The sequence below is a fragment of the Ostrinia furnacalis genome, unplaced genomic scaffold, assembly GCF_004193835.3.
Source record: "Ostrinia furnacalis isolate ACB-3 unplaced genomic scaffold, ASM419383v2 OfSCF6844, whole genome shotgun sequence".
Classification (NCBI taxonomy): Eukaryota; Metazoa; Arthropoda; class Insecta; order Lepidoptera; family Crambidae; genus Ostrinia; species Ostrinia furnacalis.
In genome coordinates, this window is record NW_021137083.1 from 143091 (window position 1) to 167944 (window position 24854).

General features: G+C 39.8%; 1 protein-coding gene across 1 annotated transcript in view; it reads right to left on the reverse strand.

Annotated features, from left to right (window-relative positions):
* Dg (Dystroglycan) overlaps nucleotides 1-24854 on the reverse strand; it is a 105008-nt gene that overhangs the window by 14700 nt on the left and 65454 nt on the right. The window contains exons 4-17 of the mRNA XM_028318430.1: nucleotides 16550-16621; nucleotides 16286-16372; nucleotides 15339-15485; nucleotides 12751-12918; nucleotides 10814-10978; nucleotides 9779-9898; nucleotides 8810-8965; nucleotides 7630-7761; nucleotides 5431-5691; nucleotides 3814-3966; nucleotides 2822-3061; nucleotides 1920-2080; nucleotides 709-849; nucleotides 36-387 (exon numbers count right to left, since the gene is read on the reverse strand). Coding sequence (XP_028174231.1) covers nucleotides 36-387; nucleotides 709-849; nucleotides 1920-2080; nucleotides 2822-3061; nucleotides 3814-3966; nucleotides 5431-5691; nucleotides 7630-7761; nucleotides 8810-8965; nucleotides 9779-9898; nucleotides 10814-10978; nucleotides 12751-12918; nucleotides 15339-15485; nucleotides 16286-16372; nucleotides 16550-16582 — 2316 coding nt within the window. The 5' untranslated portion in view covers nucleotides 16583-16621. The remainder of the gene's footprint in view (nucleotides 1-35; nucleotides 388-708; nucleotides 850-1919; nucleotides 2081-2821; nucleotides 3062-3813; nucleotides 3967-5430; nucleotides 5692-7629; nucleotides 7762-8809; nucleotides 8966-9778; nucleotides 9899-10813; nucleotides 10979-12750; nucleotides 12919-15338; nucleotides 15486-16285; nucleotides 16373-16549; nucleotides 16622-24854) is intronic.

The following is a 24854-nucleotide window of genomic DNA, read 5'->3' on the forward strand; positions in this document are numbered from 1 at the left end:
TGTTTTACTATATTAAAAACAAGATCCAAACAAACCTTCATAAGCCGCTTGATGTCATCCATCGGACACGCAGGGTCTTTCGGGAGCGTATCGTTGGTCCAAACAAATTCGCACGTATCCCCATTCTGGGTCGCGTTCAGAACCGTCAAATGATCCATATCCGTATCTCTGAAGAGATTAACCAGTCCTTCCAAAGCCTTGATCTGCCAGTCGATGGTGTTATTGTAGTCGCGGAGAAGCTTGAAAGTGATGATGAACTGGTGGTTCACTGTTCTACCACTCTTGTGTTGTTGGACGGTGATGTCGAGAGGACCTCGGGCTAGCAGACCTTCGGAGTCTTGAGCCTCGACTATGAAGTTCCAGCGGGAGACGTGCGATTCCAGCGGCCTGGAAAATGGAATGTATTCTTAAGTATAATTTAAATATAATGGCCTGGCTTGGTGTTTATCGTACTAAGCTATAGTGTAAAAGTTGTGGTTTCTGGTTTGATTTAACGGGATTGAAAATTGAGTAAGTTGGAGAGTGAAACCGATTCTGAGTGTACTTTATGATTTAGGTACCTATAATGTGTTCTAATGCAGAAATAAACTCAACCAGATGGATTTACTCCATTCAAAAGTGGCTATGATTTCCCTTGACTTTTTGAAACTTTGGAAGTATATGATTGAACTTCTAGCTAAATTCCATAGTTGTATGTAACAAACTTACAATCCATAGACTTCCCGTCCCGAGGGAATGAACTGTATCCACGAAGTCTTGCTGAGCGGCACATTCTCTGCCTCGTACATCGTGAACGTGAGATTGCTACCTTCCTCCGGATCGGTGAATAAGTCTGCTGGGATGATGTATCTGGAAATAAGAAGATGCCGTTTTTAATATTCTGAGTTGCGTTATAGGAGCATTGGCGTATCTAGGGTACTTTTCCAGGGCGCGATTAGAAAGAAAGATACATTTATTACAATGCAGCAATGGACATCACACAAATACAGGTAAAAACATAGATACGACGGTGGCACATAATAATGGAAGAAGAAAAAATAAAATACAAGAGTAAACTGAGCAGTGCCACCCATTCACAAACAAGATGCCCACCGCAACGGGACCCCACTCAGCATATGTCGTGGCCCACGCGAAGGCCACGGCGCTGGTTTTCAGTGTGCCCCATTGTGCCCCTTGATTAGTATCATAGCTCATGAGTTAGTACTATCAACTAACATCTTTGAATCAGTAGCCAAGTCCAACATAGAGAGGATCTTGTTCTTATAGTGGAGACTAAATGACCTGACGATACAAAAAAAAACATCCAGCACTTGATCACCAGAACCCCATTCAGACCGAAGAGAGAATTTTTGTATCATATTACATTCTGTATACCTGAAAGCCTTGCCGGCAGTGATGGCGAGCTTCTTCATGTGGTGCTTGAGGGTCGGCGGCTGGTTGACCGGCAGCGGGACGGTGACCGGCATGGGGAAAGTCACCGTCTCAGTCATGCGACCTACGATCGTGCTCGACCCTTCACTTGAGGGTAGTCCTGGGATTATTTATATAGTGTGTACCTGAAGGCCTTGCCGGCAGTGATGGCGAGCTTCTTCATGTGGTGCTTGAGGGTCGGCGGCTGGTTGACCGGCAGCGGGACGGTGACCGGCATGGGGAAGGTCACCGTCTCAGTCGTGCGACCTACGATCGTGCTCGACCCTTCACTTGAGGGTAGTCCTGGGATTATTTATATAGTGTGTACCTGAAGGCCTTTCCGGCAGTGATGGCGAGCTTCTTCATGTGGTGCTTGAGTGTCGGCGGCTGGTTGACCGGCAGCGGGACGGTGACCGGCATAGGGAAGGTCACCGTCTCAGTCGTGCGACCTACGATCGTGCTCGACCCTTAACTTGAGGGTAGTCCTGAGATTATTTATATAGTTCTACCTGAAGGCCTTGCCGGCAGTGATGGCGAGCTTCTTCATGTGGTGCTTGAGGGTCGGCGGCTGGTTGACCGGCAGCGGGACGGTGACCGGCATAGGGAAGGTCACCGTTTCTGTCGTGCGACCTACGATCGTGCTCGACCTTTCGCTTGAAGGTACTATGTCCTGGAAATATTTTTTGATATTGTTAATTTCTAGCTTTAGTAACGAGAAAAAATTCAAATGAATCGTGAGTTTATAATCGTAAAATTTATGTAATACCTATTTCTTTCGACAAAATAGGACTTCTAGATTTTAAACAAACTTGTCAAATCGGTTCCACCATTTTCAACTTGGAGTAGTGATACGAGGAACACTTTACCCGGTGCGCTACCTAGACGGCGGCGTATTTATGTACATGTTCCTTAATTTCATTTTGCGGTAAATATATCTCTGAATATAATATTGTTTTTAATTTTATTTTTCTGAATTTATTATGGTAGATAATTTTGGAAGCAGAATCACTGCCTTAGAAAATGTATACACAAGGTAACTTAAATTATGTTACAAAAGAAAAGGTGAAAAGAGTAAAGCCTACTTTTTGAAATAAATATTTTTAATAGCCAAATCCCCAAAAGTTTGAATAGATGTTTTATGATAGAAGAAAGATTATGAATTTTCCCTTTTTAGTGTTTTGAAAAACCCGTGAAATAAAACTTAACTCAATTTCACCACCACATAAATCTAATAAAGAAAAAATAGGATGAAGCGTGACGAACTCCTGTTAAGTGTTTTCATAAAATAAAGAAACTTTTAGTAAATAACATTAACTTTCTTTTAAGAATAAATGTTAAATCTTTTATGAAAACACTTTACATAATATGTCACAGAAACACATTGTTTTTGTCACATAATTTTCCAACAAACCTGTGTCGTAGTCTCCTGAACGGTAGTGGGCGGGGCAGTGGGCGTGGTCGACGCTTCCGTTGTAGTGGTGGGCACCGTGGTATTAGCCACCGGTGGTATCGGTACCGGTATCGGCACCGTAGTCGGTACCGGTGTGGATGACACCGGTACAGTGGGTACGTCTGGTGACGTCTCCGTGACCGGTAGTTCGGATGAGGAAGGCGGCGGCAGTTTGAACGTCTCGCGAATTGTTATTGTTTGCTGAAAGTGCCATGCGACGCTCACGAAGGTGTTGTGTTACGCGAAGACAACGAGTTTACGACAGTGAAGAGAGCGTGCGATTCGATCGCAGTATTTACATATTTACAAGTAAACTTGAGATAGGTTAAAGATTACTAAGAAATGGCAGGCATAGTTAAGAAAGATGCTATTATCATTTCAAATCATTCAAGTGCTCATATTTTTACATTCTTTCCATTTATCATTATGTATCTTCAATGTTGTAAAATTTAATTAAGTCGTTGTCTTTACGTTAGTGATACATTAGTAAAATGTTTTTATAGCCCAAAAAGGAATAAATCAAAATTGTATCAATTGATCACTATAACATCTTTATAAACAGCAATATTTAACTACAGCAAGTATTTTACTGCCATCACCTCTGAGTAAAGATTGAAGACTAGGGTGGCAATCCAGGATTGAGTTACTTTATGGCGTTAAGTATACCCAGGAATATTTACAAATCTATGTCTTCATAAGTAATTTTTTGATTCCAATTTTAAAGTTGGAAAGCTTTGAAGCTGTATCAATAATTTAAGTTCCAAATCAGGCTATATTCGATCAAGACTTTGTAAAATATGGATGATCTATTCTATATTAGAGTGGTCCACTCCACTAAACTATCCCAGTTAATGTCAAACCCACACTATGAACATTAGTATTAACTCCTCTATCATCTACATGAGTGAGTCAGAAGGTAAGAAGAAGAAAGTAAGTAGAGTAGACATACATACCGTATCAAGTTCTGTGGTAGTTTGAATTATTTCTGGAATCAAGTTGGACGATATACCAATAAGCCTTGGGCTGACAGGCAGTTCTTGAGTATAATTGACATTGTTATTCTCCGATGAGGTTTCCGAGTAAGGAGTTATCTTCACTGGGTGGTCCTGGAAAATGGGAGAAGAAAGCATGATATTATGGACAGTAGTTGAAAATTCGCATCTAGCAAAAACTATGGTGAGAACACATGCTAAGAATCATTCTTAGTTATTCGTAATTTATTGTAATTTCTTCCATGTTCTAAAGTGCAGTAATAACGAGCATTCCAGATCTAGTAAAAGTGGAAGTTATTCAATGTTGTAATTTATTGAAGTGAGCAATTAAATGAATTTTAACAAATAAATCACATGACAATTCTATTTGAGGAACGAGCAAACTACAAAAGTAAATAAATATTGAATCTTAACTACTAGATAGATTCAATCAAAGTTAACAACAACAAGTTTAATCTAAGTCATACATGCAGTAATATTTTATGGAAATATTAATCAAGTGGGTAATATGTAAGAGCAGTAATGTTGGCTACTTTGGCTCTGTTATTTATTTATGTACAAAATGTTTTTAATCATTTATTTTACCAAATCGAATAAAGAAGTACGAAAATAAAAGATAGGTAAATGTAACTAGGTATTTTACCCGGCTATACTTTTCTACGTACATAATGTTATGTATTTTAATGTGAATGTATTGAAGTAACGTAGTCTTGGATAATGGTAGACAATACAAAGTCCGCGGCATTGAAACTGTTCATCCTTTTATACATTTGCAGATGATTATGCACACCAATTTATACACCCTGTATAATCAGTGAATAGTTCCAATACCGAGGATATTATAAATAAAAAAAACATTCAATCATTAGCACACTACACACCGAAAAGTAACACTCAAAGCCGGATAGCTNCTATTCGTAATTTATTGTAATTTCTTCCAAGTTCTAAAGTGCAGTAATAACGAGCATTCCAGATATTTAGTAAAAGTAAAAAGTTATTCAATATTGTAATTTATTGAAGTGAGTAATTAAATTAATTTTAACAAATAAATCACATGACATTTCTATTTGAGGAACGAGCAAACTACAAAACTAATTAAAGTATTGAATTTTAACTACTAGACAGATTCAATTAAAGTAAAAACAATAAGTTCAATCTAAGTCATACATGCAGTAATATTTTATGGAAATATTAATCAAATGGGTAATAGGTATGTAAGAGCAGTGACATTTTACCAAATCGAATAAAGAAGTATGAAAATAAAAGATAAATGTAACTAGGTATTTTACCCGGCTATACTTTTCTATGTATATAATGTTATGTATTTTAATGTGAATGTATTGAAGTAACGTTGTCTTGGATAATGGTAGATAATATAAAGTCCGTGGCATTGAAACTGTTCATCCTTTTATACATTTGCAGATGATTATACACACCAATTTATACACCATGTATAATCAGTGAACAATTCCAATACCGAGGATATTATAAATAAAAAAAACATTCAATCATTAGCACACTACACACCGAAACATGCGACAAGTAACACTCAAAGCCGGATAGCTGGTTACGACAAACCTCCGTGGTATACATATTAGTAGAGGCGACCTCGGGAGTGGTTTCCTCGCGCGCGGTGGTTTCTTCGAGGGTTGTTGGGGGTGGGGGGGTTGTGGGCGTGGTTTGGGTGGTGAGGAGAGGGGTAGAAGAGGGCGGGGCGGGGGTGGGAGTGTCAGTAGTCTTAGTCGTAGTCTCCCGGGGCTCGGTCTGAAACGTGTCGGTGGTGGTGTGTGGCGGCTCGCCGTGGTGGTGGCGGTGTGGATGCGAGGAGGGAGGGGCCACCTGGGCGCGCGGCCGCGACATACACACTAGGTTAGTACTGCCACCCGATGTGCGTTACCCTAGCGAGCATTGTCTGTGGTTATTAGGCGACGGCGGTTAGGTTTAGGCGATGGTAAGTATTTTGGGTAGTTTCCGATTTAGAAAAACCCCTCGTGTGTTAAATGTCATTAAAAAATTCGTCAAATGTAAGGGGATTGCGAATAGCGTCTTTGCTCACACAGTACGAAGTGAGCAAGAGGTTTTACAATTTGCATTTTTGTTTTTTTTTGCGCAAGTTAGGTAAGTATACATATTTGTCCTTGTCAGTTGTTTGTAGATTTGTAGTTAATGTGTACTGTCTTTGACGAAATAATTAACATTACGAGGTAATCATCAAGTATGTGCAGTGTAGGCAAACTCAGATGTTATTTGGCAAACAGTGCGCCGTTAAAACCATATTTACAGATGCACTAAGCAGTTCCGAAGCACAATGTTGAATAACCACACACAAAGCTCACATTTTAAAAACATTATTCCTTTATTTGTAAAGGCTTGATGAGAACGTGACCGAGGGATGAGCTCGAGTGACATGGATGTAGAATGTCATGAATATTGTTAATTTAGCGGCAAATTGATGTTTTGTTCCCATATTTATGATAAGTTACTTGATTTTTGAATTTGATAATTCTCCCTAAGTTTGATATGGGGTGTCTGGTAGGTATATTGAGGTATTCTGATAGTGGAAATAGTATACACAGAATATACAATCATAAAAAACAATTAGAGCTTTTTCACATTTGAAAGTGAAATGTTTTATTTAGCGACTCAAAACAAGATTTAACTTTGTTACAAAGTGTTAAGGATTAAAATAAAATAAGCTATTTTATGACTTCTTTTGCGGATTCTGTGTACACTATTAGCTAGTGAAGGTAGGTAGAGAAACCAACCCTTTAATAGACATAGATGAGTATACGAGATCATTCGCATTCCATGCTATATGTGGTCCCCAACAAATGCTGCTATGACGAGACAAGTGCAAGATATGCATTCCATGTCGATGGGATGGCTATGGTATTCTTTCATTGGAAACAGATATCATATCTTCATAAGCCTTAAAGAAACGAATGAGGAAGCCAAAAACCCCATATTATTAAGGCACTAAAATATACATTTATCATGAAGATTCAATGTTGAATTGAATCCATTTGTGAGCGCTATTTTATATTTTACGGGCTTAAAAGTTTCTTTACTATGATGTTGATCTATTTCCAATGAATGAAAAGATGAGAAGGTTCTAAGATTGCAATGGGTGATTTCATAGCAGGGCGACATGATACCGATATTTATCCTACGCATAGCTACTGTGACAAAAATATTAGATCATCAGTAAAAAAATAACTCAAAGGAATAAAGAACTTGTTGTAGTAATAACTATGTTTGTCTCAGTAACTAGCGCAGGCACACATTATATTTTATATGTTTGAATTTGCAAGACGACAATTACCTATGAACTGAAAGGTACTTTTAGATTTTTAGTTTGGAAACCTTTTAATAAAGAGTAGACTACCAACGAAACGAAGTGACATTTTAATAGTTTTTAATGAAATTATTATGATTTAATGATGTAATGTGTCGTCATCGTTGTTTTCAATTACAAAGTGAGTCAACTAATAAAAAGATCGCGCGGACCAATTGACTTAAAAATAAGTCGACTTATTAAAAAAACACGCTCTTATTTTTTTATGAAACATGACTCAGTTAACAAAGCTCGTTTACACATCTCGTGGCGTCGTATTTTAGTCGTGATCGTCTACTTATAAAACAAGTACGCCTTTTATTTTCAATGAGACATTAGTCAATTATCAAAGCCCGTTTACAAATAACGCGTCGTATCGTGAATCGGTTATTAAAGCCCGTTTACACATCGCGTCGTGTCGCATAGAGATCGTGTGCACTCACCAGGTCGGGCACGGGTCCGATGTCGATATGGCTGTAGTCGTCGTCGTCGGCATCCTCGTCGTAGCCGCTGTAGTCGCCGTCGTCTTCGTCGTCGTAGGTGTCGTCGATGCCGGAGCCTTCGTCGAGGTTCGACTGGCGGATAATAAAGAAAGTAGTTTATTAAACTTCAAAAATTCCGTTGCCTCAGGTAGGAATGTTTGAGCTTTACGTCTTTGAAGCCTCAATGAGACCGGTGGTTTAATACCGATACAAGGGGCTAGAGTGACTCATGATTGTCGCCACCAGAACCTCATGCCTCGTTCAGGTTCTCTTGGCAGTTAGTACACAAGGTCAAAAGGTTAGGAGACCGTAATTTTATAGTTACACATCGGAGTATCTAAGCTTGGGTTACATAGCATAACTACTAAACTATTCTTCTAAGACCTTATGCCACGCTCAGAGCTGCTTACAGCACGAGTCTGCCACCAGGAAATTTCACCTCACAATAGAGATAGCAGCATCCACTAATGCAGTGTGCACTCCCTCTTACATGTTTCGCCTGGGCAGCGGTTTAACAGCATTTGCCACTAGGATCTTGTATCTTCTCACAACAGAGCAGCAATATCAGCCAGTGACGTCATACAGTGTGTGCTCTCTCACCTGTCTCTTAAGCCTGGGCAGCGGTTTAACAGCAGTCAGACGCCAGCCAAGGACCGGCAGCCGTAGTACGTGAGCCAGGGTCCCGTCGCGCGACTGCTCGCGGATGCCTGCCATAAGGACCTTTCTCCTCACAATAGATAGCAGTATTGGCTGGTGACGTCATACAGTGTGTGCTCTCTCACCTGTCTCTTAAGCCTGGGCAGCGGTTTAACAGCAGTCAGGCGCCAGCCAAGGACTGGCAGCCTTAGTACGTGAGCCAGGGTCCCGTCGCGCGACTGCTCGCGGATGTCTGCCACCAGGACCTTTCTCCTCACAATAGAGACAGCAGTATCGGCTAGTGACGTCATATAGTGTCTCTCACCTGTCTCTTAAGCCTGGGCAGCGGTTTAACAGCAGTCAGGCGCCAGCCAAGGACCGGCAGCCTTAGTACGTGAGCCAGGGTCCCGTCGCGCGACTGCTCGCGGATGCCTGCCATAAGGACCTTTCTCCTCACAATAGATAGCAGTATTGGCTGGTGACGTCATACAGTGTGTACTCTCACCTGTCTCTTAAGCCTGGGCAGCGGTTTAACAGCAGTCAGCCGCCAGCCGAGGACCGGCAGCCTTAGTACGTGAGCCAGGGTCCCGTCGCGCGACTGTTCGCGGATGCCTGCTACCAGGACCTTGTGTCGGGCCCAGAGCTTCTCTTCACAACCAACCTGGAAAGAAAAAGAAGCATTTAAATCAAATTTAAATTCATTATTAGTATGCAGTGACTTTTCAGTGTTAAGGATGCGCGGTTAGTTTATAGGCCAGGGTTTCCCAAACTATGAGTCGCGACCCAATGGTGGGTCGCGAGCAAACATTGAGTGGGCCTTGCCTGTAGAACGACACACCACCTTACCGATCCAACCACTGGGCAGCGAGCGACTGTCAGCCGCCCGGACGGATTGTAAATTGAAAAGTCCTTTATTCAGTTAGGTATATTGGTAACGGTTAATTAAATTATCCTTTAGGTGGGTCCCGAGTTTGGGAACTTGTATTTGATGAGTCGTAGCCCAGACAACTTTGGGAACCACTGTTATAGGCTATTTATGAAGCACTAATACACTTCCCAAAAACTTTCATACGAAGTGCTAGTCGGGACAACAAGTATTGCCCTACCGCTACTTCGGAACTTAAGAGAAGTGGCAAAGGAAACCTTAGTCACCTCTGTCATCTTTTTGTTTATCTTATTCCAGGAAACACAATTTACAAGTAGGTAAGTGAGAGCTACTTTCCCTTATCTTAATTTGAAACCTCATTACTTGCTAAGAACAATAATTCCGAGCTTCTAAAGACATGTTAAGACCTGTTCCGTCCAAGCATAATATTGTCATACTGTAAATCTTGGCTAAACAGGAGTTGCAGCAGTGGGAACGAGAGATGGGAATAGTAAAAACATTGACATTTTCATCAGCTATCTTCAGACCTAATAAGGTCGTAATAGTAGAATATAATAGGTCTAATAGAAGAATTCAAGATTCACTTACATTCAGATAAATAGCAGTAGTTGCGTCTCCACGCCTCCTCTGAGTTGTTCCCGGGCCCGTCATGAGCGTGGTCTGGGTCTGTGCCAACTCTGTCTTGTATGGCTCCATCCAGAATTCGTCCTGAAAACAAACAATATAAATGTTAGTATGTAGTAGCTTTCGTAAAACACCGTTTTATTTTCCCTTCACAAGAAAATTTAAGTATTTGACTGGCTTTTAACTACATTCTTAGGTTATTAGGACGTAATGTTTTTGGAACCCACATTTTGTGGATTAGGTTCGTGCTAGACTTTAGCCTTATTAACCTGTGGCTGTGGGTAAATCAGGCCCTGCTCACAAAAAATATTTTAAGATCCTATTTGACAAAACCAAGAAGGAGCAGTAAGGCGACGCATTAGCGTATTTTATTTAGTGATTTATTAATTTTTGCTTTATTATTAATTTGTCATAATAGTCTATAACCGCTAGACAGGGTCAATCAATCTGGAGATTGCGTATTACTCAACAAGTGTCTGTGATAGATAGTATGCGATCGAGCGAGTGATCGACGGCGGGCAGCAGCCGCTGGAATATTAATGACTTCAGTAAATGATATTCTATACCAGCGGTGAGTCATGATTAATGAGAGTCTTAAGACGAACATTGAAGAGCGTTTACTCACTTAAGGCCATAAAATTAACGAGTTCGCTACCGCATTGCAATCTGCTGTACTGTAAGCTACATCAATAGCTAGGTCCATCGCAATCCGATTGCGCGAAGAACTTAAGACTCGATCCAATGCGGACACCACGTGTCCGGTGCGAATACTAGCTGGATTGGGTCACAAGGACCAGTCGCTTGTTGTTGCTGTGGCTAATACATTTCCATGTGAAGAGCCTTATTCCTCCGGCTATGAATACAGGGCCATGACGTTTGCGAGTTCCAAACATCACGCGTCCTTTGATGTTGCGCGTTTGCTAGAAGACATGGTCGATCAGGATCATAAGTACCAGTAGCTTTGTATTCCGTGGTCATCATAACTCCTTGAAGACTCACCCAGTCAAGGGCCATGAAGTTGGCGAGCTCCATGAGCGCGCGTATCCGCTGCCGCGGCGCGATCTGGTGGAAGGCGCCGTCGATGAGGATCACGAGGACCAGGCGCCTCTCGTTGCCTTTACACGTGCCGTATTTGGAGTGGGGCTTGTCTTCCGCTTTCTTCACCTAGAAATTCATGGAATGCCATTAATACAAAAGTCTATAGATAATGTAAATCGAGCCATGGATGTAGCCAAACACTGGGTAAAATCAATTTGAGTTTGTTAAAGGTAACTTGTTTGCTAAAAATTTGCCATTTGCCAACATAAACTTCCTTAAAATAATTGTATTGATACAATGAAACCTAAAACAATAGCCTGTATTAATTGCCGAAAATTAGAGGATAATGAAATGCCGGTCGCATTACATAAATCTTCCCCAATTTTGTGCTACAATTAATTTCCGAGACACAATAAATTGCCATAAGCCTGAATCTTATTTGTTTCAACTAAGACCTTTAAAACTTCCGTTCTAAAGGAATCTTATGGCGTTTCGACGAAAATCTCCATTTACATCCTAAAATTATGTATATCCCATTGAAAATTTCATTCGAGAACGTAATAACTTCATTCGCTTCTATAACGAGCCTAATTTGTAATCTGATTTTATATGATTTGAAGCTGAATTTTTAACAAGGTGCTTAATATATGAGCTTCAGCGTCAATTTGTTTACCGCTCACAGACAGTCTGGTTTCATCTCACTAAATCAATTAGCGGTTGATGTGGAACTATCACAAATTGAGTTCAATTGATATGCGATGTTTTGTCCCTGGTGACTGACATACTGTAGGTATACTCGTAGTATGATGAATAAATAACATGCAAATATTATTGAAATGTGCCTATTGTTTTCGTGCATATGTAAGAACAACGGTATTATCGCTTACACTCAGGTTTTTTGAGTCACATGCTGGGTTACTTATCAGTATTGTCTAATGTCAAGGGTAGCGATAGTTCTGCGTTGCTGCAAACCTGGTGACTTACTTACATGCATTTAGTACCTAATAGATACGAGACCAACCAACGACGATTTGTGAAGGTCATCTAAAGCACCTGGATGCGGGCAGCGCAGGATCAGTCGTTTTGGAAATCCTTGGGGAAGGCTTTTGTCCAGCAGTGGACGTCATTTGGTGGAAACGAACGTTCTCCTGCAGTGGAACTGGAAACCAGATGACATTATGATGAATCCGACCTCGATGGCAGCGAGGCCTCTGGTGATCAGGCCGTGCTTCGAGTCCACGGCCAGCCAGGGTCGTTCTCCTGCAGTGGAGACTAAGTGACCTGATGATGATGAACAGTAAGTTTTCCTACCTCGATGGTAAACGCGTCAGTAGCAGTAAGGCCTCTGGTGCGGCCGTGCGCGGTGACGGTGAAGGAGTGCGGGCCGAGGTCCGTCTGCTGCGGAATGCCGCTGATCAGGCGGAACTTTGAGTCCACGAACTACCAGGTTCTTTCTCCTGCAGTGGAGACTAAGTGATCTGATGATGATGAGTATAAAGTGCTCGTACCTCGATGGTAAACGCGTCAGTAGCAGTAAGGCCTCTGGTGCGGCCGTGGGCGGTGACGGTGAAGGAATGCGGGCCGAGGTCCGTCTGCTGCGGAATGCCGCTGATCAGGCGGAACTTTGAGTCCACGTACTACCAGATTCTTTCTCCTGCAGTGGAGACTAAGTGTTCTGATGATGATGAGTATAAAGTGCTCGTACCTCGATGGTAAACGCGTCGGTGGCGGTAAGGCCTCTGGTGCGGCCGTGCGCGGTGACGGTGAAGGAGTGCGGGCCGAGGTCCGTCTGCTGCGGAATGCCGCTGATCAGGCCGTGCTTCGAGTCCAAGGCCAGTAAGGGTCGTTCTCCAGTAGTGGAAACTAAGTGACTTGATGATGATGATAAGTTTTCCTACCTCGATGGTGAACGCGTCGGTGGCGGTAAGGCCTCTGGTGCGGCCGTGCGCGGTGACGGTGAAGGAGTGCGGTCCGAGGTCCGTCTGCTGCGGAATGCCGCTGATCAGGCCGTGCTTCGAGTCCACGGCCAGCCAGGTCGGCATGCGTCGGCCATCCTCGCGGCGGACCTGTGGAAATAATGATAGATAAGAACAGGGAAACAGACTCCATTCTCAGATGGTCTACCATTAACGATGTGGCGAAATAGACCTGGTATTTTACAGCAACAGACCAGTCTGATGAATCAAGATGTATCCGGGGGTTTGCGTCGCAATCTTGAAGTCAGGCATAAATGTCACCGTCTGACATTGCACTATTACGTTCTCCAAAGCAAGGAATCGATATTTAGAGGCATATTACTTTACTGAAATCAGTGGGTCTAGACAAAGTGCAAATTATAATCGCAAACCAGTCGAAAAGTGGTCGAAAAGCCCCTTTTTTGTATGGAGTTTTGACGGATTCGATTTTCGATTCGATCAAAAAGTGCGTTTTGTCTAAGGGGGCAGGTCGATTCAAGCTTGTCATTAGGTAGGTACATGTACCATCTAGAAATCTAATTACACTTTCAATCTAGTCCAGAACCCGTAAAAGGAGTGAAGAATAAGGAAACAAGTAGAAAATATAAACATATCTTGAATTAGAAATTGTGTTTACAATATTGCTTTCTATATTCTACGTAATTTAGATTTACATAGTGAGTATGACCGTGATTCAAGGATTTCCAAGAATAATCTTTTACAGAAATCGCAAACAAACTTCAAAATTCGTATTGACTCATTTGCGCCAACAAACATTATTTGTGTAAACTGGCATAAGCAAAAAGTTGGAGCTTGCAACGAAATTCATGAGTGAAAAAGGAATAGGAAATGTGACCGGCTCTATTGATTTCACTGACAACTTTAACCATTCAACTTTACCCATATCGGGGAGAAACGGGAAGTTTAAAATAGAGAGGTTAGTTTTCCATAAGTAAAATAGGGAGTAACTTCATTGGCATTGATCAATGAGGGCTATCGTTTTTGCGCTCACCAGTTGGCGCCACTGTTGAGTAAGGTCTTGTCACTTGCTAGTGGCGAAGACAGTGGCACCAACTTGTGAGCGCTAAAGTGGTAGGAGGACTATCGCATTTGCACTCATCAAGATGGCGCCACTGTAGAGTAAGGTCCTGTCAATCGCCAGTGGTGCCAACTGTTAAGTATAAATACGATAGCCCTCATTGCAGACGATTATTTTTTATTGGGTAAATAACAATACCTTGGACTTTGCATCTTCAATAAGTAAACAGCTGCACATCTAAAGCGTCAACAAGTTCAATGAGCACCAATACCATTGCATTTGGGAAAACATTTTTACAAGCTTTTTTAACTCGCAATGTAACTATGCAAGTTTACGCGAGTAGCTTTGCTTTTAGTCATATAAATTGAGTAAATTAATGAGTTTGATAGAATTTATTTTATTTTCGTCTTTTTAGAACATTAAAAGCTTGTTCTTACTTTTTTTTCTTTTAATATAATTGGGAATTCAGCGTATAATTTTATTACGACTATTTCGTCCATTACTCTCCTTGCCTCCCCCTTTTATGTACGCGGAACCAATTGTGCTCTTACTCGGAAAAGGGTAGACGTGCGATTTCATGGAGATTAGCCGAACAGTTCAGACGTGAAAGTGGAACAAGAAAACAAAGGAATAAACAAACAAAAGAAGTCACTTTCGCAGGCTGTATATAGCAGGGGTTCTCAAGCAGTGGTCCTCGGACCACCGGTTGTCCGCAGGAGTTGAAATATGATCCGCGAACGATTTTAAATTTCGCGAGCGATTGACTTTCTCGTGTCATGAGAATATACTGAACTTGTACAGAAGAATGCACGCTTAAAAAATATTACATCATTAATACGAATGTATCGTATTTGATTTTCTAAATCAAGATGTCTTCTTTTAAATGATGCTTATTTTAGACAGACTTTTTTTTTCACTTTAATTACCTACGGATTTTAAATGGTTCCTGCAAACATCAATAATAATCAAAGTGGTCCTTAGTCCAGAAAAGGTTGGCAACCACTGGTATATAGAAATAAAACGGCTTTGTATAGGTACACGTCCATTACTTAAGCCACTACGGTGACAGCGCCACAACCCCTTTCAACGGTCTGCTTCAATTTAGTCGCAAACCAAAATCACGACAGATGCGCCCTGAACTTTAAATTGGGTCGGTCCGCAAATAGAACAATGTCCTTATTGTAAGAATACATTTTAATATAAAATTCAGCGTGGAAATGTAGCCTGTCTTTTGAGTACTATGTCTATAATTTTAGTCAGTATTTGGGTCATTTAGCTATTGTAAATATTTATTATAAAGATACTTATTTCTTACTTCATTGTTAAGTTTGTAAAGGTTTGGAATTAATATTTGAAAAGAGGTAGAGGTGTATAAAATTTACACAGGTATTCATACTTATAACGTACGTACGTCGTATAACAAGACCTTACTCGTAATACGAAGTAAGTAATACTTGTAGTCGCTTTAATTCTGCGAAAGTAAGAGCTTTACCTTATAAGCCGATACTTCGCCGGAGAACGCCTCCTTAGGTATCTCCATGCGGAACAGATGTCCCACGTAGGCCGATGTGTCAGGAACACCCCATAACCTTCTTAGGCCGTTTTTTGCTATTTCTGAATGGTTTGCTGTTAGCTCGACCTGAAAGAAAATAATACAAATCAGTAATTTGTTAGCTGAAAGGAATGAAAACCTTTGGGCTTACATTTATAGGAATTTATGAAGGCGAATTACTACGAGTACCTATTACGTGGAAGGTAAAAATAATTTCTTCATATACCGAATAGGTAACATTATGGGCATAGAATTCCTTTTAGTTTTCTTTACATTCTAGACGAGCGTAAATGTACTTCGAAAGAAATACAAGATTGATTGGAAAAATGTTCATAGCGTTTCGCAAATTACTACGTCTTATTATAGCTATAATTTATATGTAACAAAGAAATGCTTTGCGTGTCGAATTGTCCACTCTACTAACCTATTCTCTTCACCGTGGTGTCGTGTCGAAGCGTTAGTAGTTTGGCACGCGTCGTATGTCACGGATAAAGCGATTGAAACTATACAAACGTACATAGTAGTTTCGGATTGGATTTAAGATGCAATATTTACGTAAAATTTTGCATTAGTTGAACGGTAAATCCAAGTTTCATACGAAGGTAGGTGGCCACAATCGCAATAAGGAGGAATGTCAACCTCGTTCTCCTCACGGCTTTCCTTACCGCCTCTCTCGTAATTAGCAACAGTCTAAATACTGGCCTGAAGGTTTACTGTCATTGAAAGCGAAGTTGTTAGCATATCGATACCGTAGAGTCAACTATCACAGAATCAATAGGGACTAGGGAGCACGTTATGTACTGCACGCGCTCAATAGTCGCCGCTCCCATAGTTGGCAACAACTTTCACTCATATTAGAAGTACAGATGAACACAAACTCTACTGACCTGAAACTCCTCGCTGTTGTCGAAGGCGAAGTCGTCATCGTGCCGACTGAGCGCCAGAGGACACAGTAGCAGCAGCGCGCACGTTATGTACCGTGCGCGCTCCATAGTCGCCTCTCCCATAGTTGGCAACAACTGTCACTCACTTTAAAAGTACAGATGAACACAAACTCTACTGACCTGAAACTCCTCGCTGTTGTCGAAGGCGAAGTCGTCATCGTGCCGACTGAGCGCCAGAGGACACAGTAGCAGCAGCGCGCACGTTATGTACCGCGCGCGCTCCATAGTCGCCACTCCCATAGTTGGCAACTGGCGGTCTCATAAGCTCATCATATTCATCTGAGGACAATGGGAAGGGATTGTTTAGCAAACATCATGTAAATTGTATTGGATGACCCGCAAACATGTCTGTGGTGATTGAACAAACAACAATAATGATGCCATTGGTTTTGTTTGGCTCATGATTGTGGTTTAATTAAGTCATTGTCTAATATTAAGTATTTAATGTCATTGTTTGATGTTTTATTAATAAGATTTAAAATACAAAATACTTCAACTTTAATGGAGTTCCTTAATGCAATTTCAGCGTTCATTAAATTAAAAAAGAACAGTATAAAAGTAATTACGGAAAGTAGAAAATTCAGCGCACCTAATAGAATGAATATTTGCACAAATTTGTAAGATACAAAGCGGAGGCACACGAGAGGAGGCTAAATGAGATGAGACCGTTAATTTAGTCATTGTTCCTTCCCCTTTGAGCCCGTGAGAACACGTGTAAATATAGGCAGAAATTTGTTACGATACGAATACGATACGATGCTATAGCGGGACGACAGACGGAAATGGGCACTGTTACACAGTTAGCGGCGCGTGCTGCCGCATAACGATTGGACTCGAATAAAATAGCTTTCGAGCTGCCTCTTTTGGACTGTCGCGAAAACCACTTGGGGGATAGCATTATGCTCCTTTTGGATAGTGTGCCAATATAACGTAGCCGCTTGAGTTGTTACTCTTTGAGAAAATGCATAAAATAGTTTTCGAACCCGTTTCGACACCAATATAGCTGAGAGAAATAGACACGTATTCAAAGACCAATCGTCGTAGTATTAATCTATCCAAAACTTTAAACTCATAATAGCAAATCATTCAAGATTGTTGTTAATGATAATACACGTACAAGGCTTTACAAGTATATTGGAAATCGGTAGAGTTGATTTGGTGCGTACTTTTTTTTACAAAAAGAGCAAATTTAAATACGATGATATAAAAATATATTCAAAGGACTTTTAAGCGTGATTAATGAGGTGGGATGAAGAAGGGAATGATAAGAATTCGAGTGATTTGCACTTACAGCCTCCGAGAGTAAACTCTAACGCAACATTAATTTCCTGACAAAATATTTTTAGTCGTTTAGGAAGAAATACGTCCGTCTGGAATGTTGTGATGCAAATTGTTTAACACAGCATAGGTAACATGTAAATTTTATCGTTTGGTCTTTATAATGTCTACTGTAATTTTGAAATTATACGAGTAGTATACTATCAACTAGTAAATTATGTTAGATCAATCTAAGCATTTTGATCAACAAGACAACGGAAATATTAAATAAATAAATGAAACACAAAGATTTCACATCTGAAAACGTTCTGTGAATGACTTAGCATAATTCCATAAATTCCGGGCACAGTTGAACCTCTCCAATTATTTTCAAGACGCAAGACGAGAAACATTAAGAACAAAGTACCTACTCGAGAATAAACGGCTTCCTAGGCGCTATAAGGAAAACTGGTACTAAGTATAATTTTTGTAGGTAGGCTGGGAGAGCCACGTTCCACTTATTTTTCTAGTTTATTACGAAAAGTTTACCTCTATAGCCTAGCGTACGGCTATAAGGATTTTATTAGTCGTAAAAACAGTTCCTGGGGGCTATAGCCAGGGCAGCCAGGGTCTAATCTACCGCTATGTGGGCACGCCCATCATAATAGCAATTACACTGGTCAACAGTGGTTTTGGTGCCAAGGAACTGTATATATTTTTTGATTGAGGACCTTTTGCTGGTTGCTTTAGTAGCAAATTTGTTGATTTCTTACGTGTGGTTTTCAAGATTTTGACGTGTATAGAAAAATACAAAATTTGACCAAAATCAGCGTTTTAATATTTTTAAATGCTTAAAAACTTTATTTTCCACGACTTTTGTGAATGAGGTGTAATGGAACTATCACGTTACATCCTCCAGCAGTAATCAGCCATCATAAACCGATCCCATCTGCCTTGGTACCTCTCTTCCAATGGTTTTTAGGTCTTGATAGCATCGCTCTCCCTATTCTTAGCTATAGCATGCTATAGTGACCCAAGATTCTCTGGGAATTGGTCAAGATGACTGTAGAGGTAGTGCTCTTTGATGAAAATTATGACATCCTGAGTTTTTAAGGAATGTCTCACAATTTCAGAGTAGTTACTGGGCTAGTGATTTCCGAAAAAAAAATTGTAATTTTAATTAACAAAATCTATGCAAATCGTTCCAAATAGTCCATGGAACTTAAGAAATCAGTACCTTGATTTTTATAGACCATTAAAAATTAGTTACTTTATAAATTAATTTAAAAAAAAAATATGCTTAAACTAGGATTTTTTTTTGTTCTTTCCTCACTTTCTCCACTCTGAACTTCATGTTACGGCTTCTTTGACCATTGTAATATGGCCTTAAGTGTTCACAGCAGATTATACAAACAATTTTGGGTATCCACGACTTGAATACAACCACAATTTCCGACTTAAAGTAAGAAAAATAAGCACTTTTAATAAAATATTGCCTGAATTTTTGAACTTTTTAACTGTGTACACACCACAAATGTAACAAAAGTACATTTTGATTATTGAGACAACTTCTTGGCAATGTAGACATGATATTAAAATAAATGCATTTATAAAAATGTACCGATAACACTACAAACTGTGCAACCAAAGTACCAATTAAAGCTAAATTTTAAAACTGAGGGTAGATCCAAAACTACACGTAGGAAAAAAAAAAGAAAAATATTTTTATTATTACTAATACACACCTAATAATAAACTATCAACAGAATCTCGGCACCATTTTCATTTTGATTTTTTGTTGACCAGTGTTATTACACAGGCGTGTATCGGTTTACAAGTCAAATATGACCTCGGCGGAATGTAAACTTGGTGAAATTTGGAATGCTTCTCGGATATTACGGAAAATGTTTTAACTTTAGGGGCGTTACCGGGTAACTTGCGCATTCCAATCAAGTTATTTTGCAGGTCATTGTCGAAAGTTCGCGATTCTGCGGCATCAAACGAACCGGTAAATATATCATCCGATGTAGCGGTAACGTGTTAACTAATTTCAATAGTTGTAATTTATTCATACCACGCCTCTTATGAGATAATACTACACACACTTGCTACAGCACTTGTATCTAAGATTGGAACTAAATAATGGTTCCAGTTGTACACAGGACAATGTGCCTACTTGAATAACAAATGTCAAATACACCTTGAGTAATAGTTCTATTATACGGAATCGAAAGCCATAAAAAAGGTAATTTTTCATGGACACCTCATTGATAGCTTATGGATAAAGCATTTTATCTACGTAATAGGCTTGTCCCACCTTGTGTTTGATAGCATATTATAAGATAATGAAGTACAATGTTTTATAGGCTTTTGTTTTTATGATGATAGGAAAGGGGAAACCATGCATCCATGATGATTAAGCTATAATCGAGTGACCGCTGCTTATTTATTTAGGCAATTTATTTGACATTTATGACTATTTTCAAACCGATAAAAGCTTCAGATACAAGAAGTGAAATGGCAATGCAAATCTAGGCCGCGCACTCGCACAGTTTTTTCAAACAAACGACATTTTCATTGTGAGGTTGCGTAAAAATAGGCAGAATCTTTTTTCGCAAGTGACTTTGACGTTAGTCATAAACGTTTATTTTGGGTCCTCTGCGTCCTGATTTACCTACGTAAAGAAAATAGTGTGGTTTCCAGTGACAGTATTTTCTAGTATGTAGTTGCCATATTGTGAGAAATTAATTTCGGTAGCTTTGGCTAAAACTTTTTGAAAAGTCACTAAGGACGTATCCTATATCTCTCGTTCGCATTTACAAGTTACTTTAAAAGACAACCTAGCTCCGTGTACAAGTTCATTTCTTTCCTCGGCATATTTTGTTTTTTTATTATCAATATCGATTTTATGTATTAAGCAGAACTAACTACATTTTATTACAATACATCACGCTAGAAGTATTGTTATTTAATTCACGTAACTCGAATCACTTTGCTGAATTAGAATATTTTTATTATGTAATTTACATTGCATTGTTTGTTACGTTGAATCGATTGATTACAATAGCCAATATACTAACAACCAAATAAGCGAAGGTAATAAAGCCATACCAGGCGTGATCCCAACTATCCCAACTAATCCCAACTAATATTATAAATGCGAAAGTAACTCTGTCTGTCTGTCTGTCTGTCTGTCTGTTACGCTTTCCCGCTTAAACCTCGCAACCGATTTTGATGAAATTTGGCATAGAGATAGTTTGAGTCCCGAGAAAGAACATAGGATAGTTTTTATCCCGGTTTTTGAAACAGGGACGCGCGCGATAAAGTTTTTCTGTGACAGACAAAATTCCACGCGGGCGAAGCCGCGGGCGGAAAGCTAGTTAAATATAAAGTTATGTTAAGCAGCACTCAGTTGGCAAGTTTGTAAGCGAGTTAGACGCTAACCGCTCCAGCTTACCCTTGGTTGGAGGGGCGGTAAGAGGGTTAGCACAATGGAGCCTTCCCTCGGCGAAATCTCGGCTATACAATCGCGTACTATCTACATAGGCTTACTGTTCTATCATAATATTGCGACGGAAAAACCTACACTTCGGCTTTTTATTTGGCCACGCAGCGAAATGGTTTACGCCAGTTTTATTTGCTGGGAAGTTTGTTTTGTCCCGACGCACACTAAAAGTAGAAAAATAACGCGTAGAAACTAAAATTCTGACTTCGTAGAACAGGAACCCAATGTGCTTGGAACTCAGCCCCTAATTTTAATTGTGTGTAAATTTGTTTTCTTAGTTCGCACAACAAAACCAATCTAGAAGTTAATTTAGTTTCTATTTACATAATTACAAATTGTTTGTAAGATAAACAAAGAAAAAATATGGGAACGAAGGGATCAGTCGAGTGGGGTGGAGAGGTTATAATTGAAATTCGCTCAAAGGCAGCTCAGGGCCCCTGTATTCGCGAAGCAAATAACCTATTGAAACTTGGCAAAAGTAATTTAGGCAAAGTCAAAGGACTGAAGTACGAATAAAATGTTATGAGAACATACGTTATTTAGTATTTAATAAGACCCCCTGCTGCTAGAGGTACATTTGTTATTTTATTTCTACACGCAATGCGGTACAGCAACCCTCGAATAAAGTCAACATAATAATGTATTCCCGTAATCTTTTATAAGTTTTCTAGTTTTACATTTTACGCAGCACAAAAAAGGCTAGAAGAATCCATGGTTGACTGCTTATAAAATAAAAACTCAAGTGTCTACCGTCAGGGCGTCAAATGTCGATCAATAACTATCCCAGCTTTAGAGTACTCTACTTTTTTCCCCTCACTTTTCCACTTTCATAAAGCTAGGGGGCGAAAGCCATGGTGCAAATGTATCTTCATCTCTTTTTAATGCTTGCTGTTTTTCAACCTGTCAGGTTAAACAAATTATTTCTTTACGCAGGCACGTGGCATAGTCACATTTTAATGTAGTTTGCATTGCATTGCTAGGTAATTTAACTAATGCAGTTAATGTTTCATATTGTAGGCTTCAACCATTTCGTAAGATTGTGCTAGGAATTTTGGTTGATTAAACAGCCTATGCAAAACGACATGGGCCATGAGCGCAGAACAGAGTACAGAACAACCACCAACAACACAATACAGCAAAGTTTCCAATGGATTTTGAACTCTGTTCCTTCAAAATACAGTTCATAAATCAATTGAGGTTTGTCATTTGGGAGCTCGATGTGCTTTCGACTGTACATTGGCCAGTAAACACGCATGGCGGTACCAGCGGTTCAGCCGTATTTGGGTCACCCGGCAATCAGGCTCGTCATAAACCAGAATAATTCACGACCCACCAGTGAAACTTGACGCTGATTTCGTTTATATGGACGACATTGTGTACGGACAGTCACAATGTTGATCGTAACTTGTGAATATAATAATCTTGTTGGATTTTAGTGCATTGTAAAATGACTGACCTGAATGTAGGGGATCTAAATGGGTAGCAGGTGGGTATAATAAATAACTAAGTCATTCCTGAACACAGTCATCCTGGCTACAATATTTGAAGAAAAGTTATCTCGTGATCGTGAATGAAAATCTCTTATGGGAAAATAAAGCATGGTATGGCATAATGGTGTGACTTTTAAGCCCGCTGCCGAACATTTGGGAAACTTAATATTGCGGATGAAATGTATACTTCCGCGATGGAAAGGACACATTCTGTGAAGGCATTTAAAAGCCTTGACTAATATTTTAGACTCCCTTCAAAGTAATTTTCATACAATGTACTTGAAACACAAAATATGAAGTCTTAGAACTTCGCTCCAGATAAGTTACCGTTAGGTTTAGTCCCTGGGGGAGATGAAAGAGTACAGGAGTACAGTAATTTCAACTCCCAGTAAGATTACTCACAGTTCTTGCGAGATTGCAAAAGCTACAAAACAATGTTAAACAAATCCCTCGTAAACTTGCGAGACTCAGCGACATGTCTAGTACCCAACTCGTTAGGAAGTTCATTTGAAGCTTCAGTGTGTAAGTAAATGATAGTTTTCGAAGTAGCTGTAGCAAAATTTCATAAGCTTGTGTTTTGAAGACTTGCATCAGAATTAGAAGGAAAACTAGCTTTTGCTTTATAAATTAAAGTAGGCTGCCCTCAACTCAATATTGATCGGTTATTATGGATACTACCGAAATAGAACAGAGATAAAACAGTTCTTACCATTCTCAAGTGAATAACAAAGGATCCGATCGTTGAAACCTCTAGTAGGAAGTGCCCCTGTCAATCTATTTCAACGTCGGAAATAGATACGAATGTCCTTTGTACTATTGATAAAATGACATTTTATATAGAAGGTTTTTGAGTGTTTTAAAGTATCGCCACATTTTTATTTCTTGCATTTACCTACGTAGGTATCGCTTTACGAGGTCGTGCAATGGTAGTATCGATGTCATTCAATTTGTTTTTCACTCGGAAAGAAAGTTGTTAGGAAAGAGACAAGAACGTGCAATGTACATAGGTGAAGATGCAAATAAAAATAATGATCTTCTATTCTATTCATCTGAAGAACACATAAAATGGAATAGGGATTCATGTCGGTAATTTTCAAGTACGGCAACATGAACACTATTCTATTTTGACGTTTAATGATGATTGCGTGCGCTCTTTACGACAATCGAGATCTCAAGAGAATCGAGTCAAGATTCTTCTCGGTGTAGTGAGGCGGCGTGCACACTGCGTCTATTTCGACAGCGGAAGTCACGTGCAGCGCGTGCGCCGGTGTGTGCATACATGTCATACTCAGTTCGTGGTACTAGGATATAAATATCCATGGGTCGTCGATCACGGCGCGCATAGATGCAGACATTAGCTTTTGTTTCTGTGCAACTGATTGCTTTACGGTATTTTCAAAGTTAAAATATTCTTTAAGGTCAGAGTTCGCCAAATTGTTGACGTCATTTCATGAGGTGATCGCAGTGACTTTGCAAGCTTTATGTTTTTAGTAAACGACAGCATTAAAATTAATTCATTTTATATGTGAAGATGACTTCACGCGTCTACAAAATAAATTAAAGTCCTTACGTCTTCAAATTGGGCGGAGTTTTCATTTTATTAGTTCTAGGTTTTGTTACATATTTACGTATGTAGACCGTTTTAGACTCAACTTTTGCCTGTAGGTACATTAAGTACGTACCTACATTGATACGTCAGTCCAGAAGAATAAAATTTTGTATAAAATACATTAACTTCTACTTGCCTATAAGAAAACTAGGTCATAATCACAACCTACTTGATAGTGTGGGCTGTTAGAACGTGGTGCTTATGGCCGGCATAATTTTAGAGCCATTTAGGCCCACATATTTGTTTAACTACTTATCATGGCTGGAAAGTCGTTAAAGCAATGCATACATGTGAAGTTCTGTTGCTAAGCACTAACTAATGTGAAGTAAAGTAATTCAGCTGCAAGTATAACAAAATCAGTTATTTTCGAACTTCACTTGTTTTTGTAATCGACGGAAATCTGTGTAGATTTTTGAAGTGTTCGTTGTTTCTAGTCATTGATCGATGCAGTAGTAGCATTGGCCAGCTGTACCTATTGTCAGGGTTATTACAATTTCTCCTTGTCACGTTGACGCCGAGTCCCCTCTATCTCCATAGGTTAAGTCCGCAGTCGATAGGGGCCACCCATGCAGGCATTGTGTGTAATGTTAGGACTCACACGACACAGTAAGAATAAATTAGTCAGACCACTCGGAATTCAGTGTTTGCCAA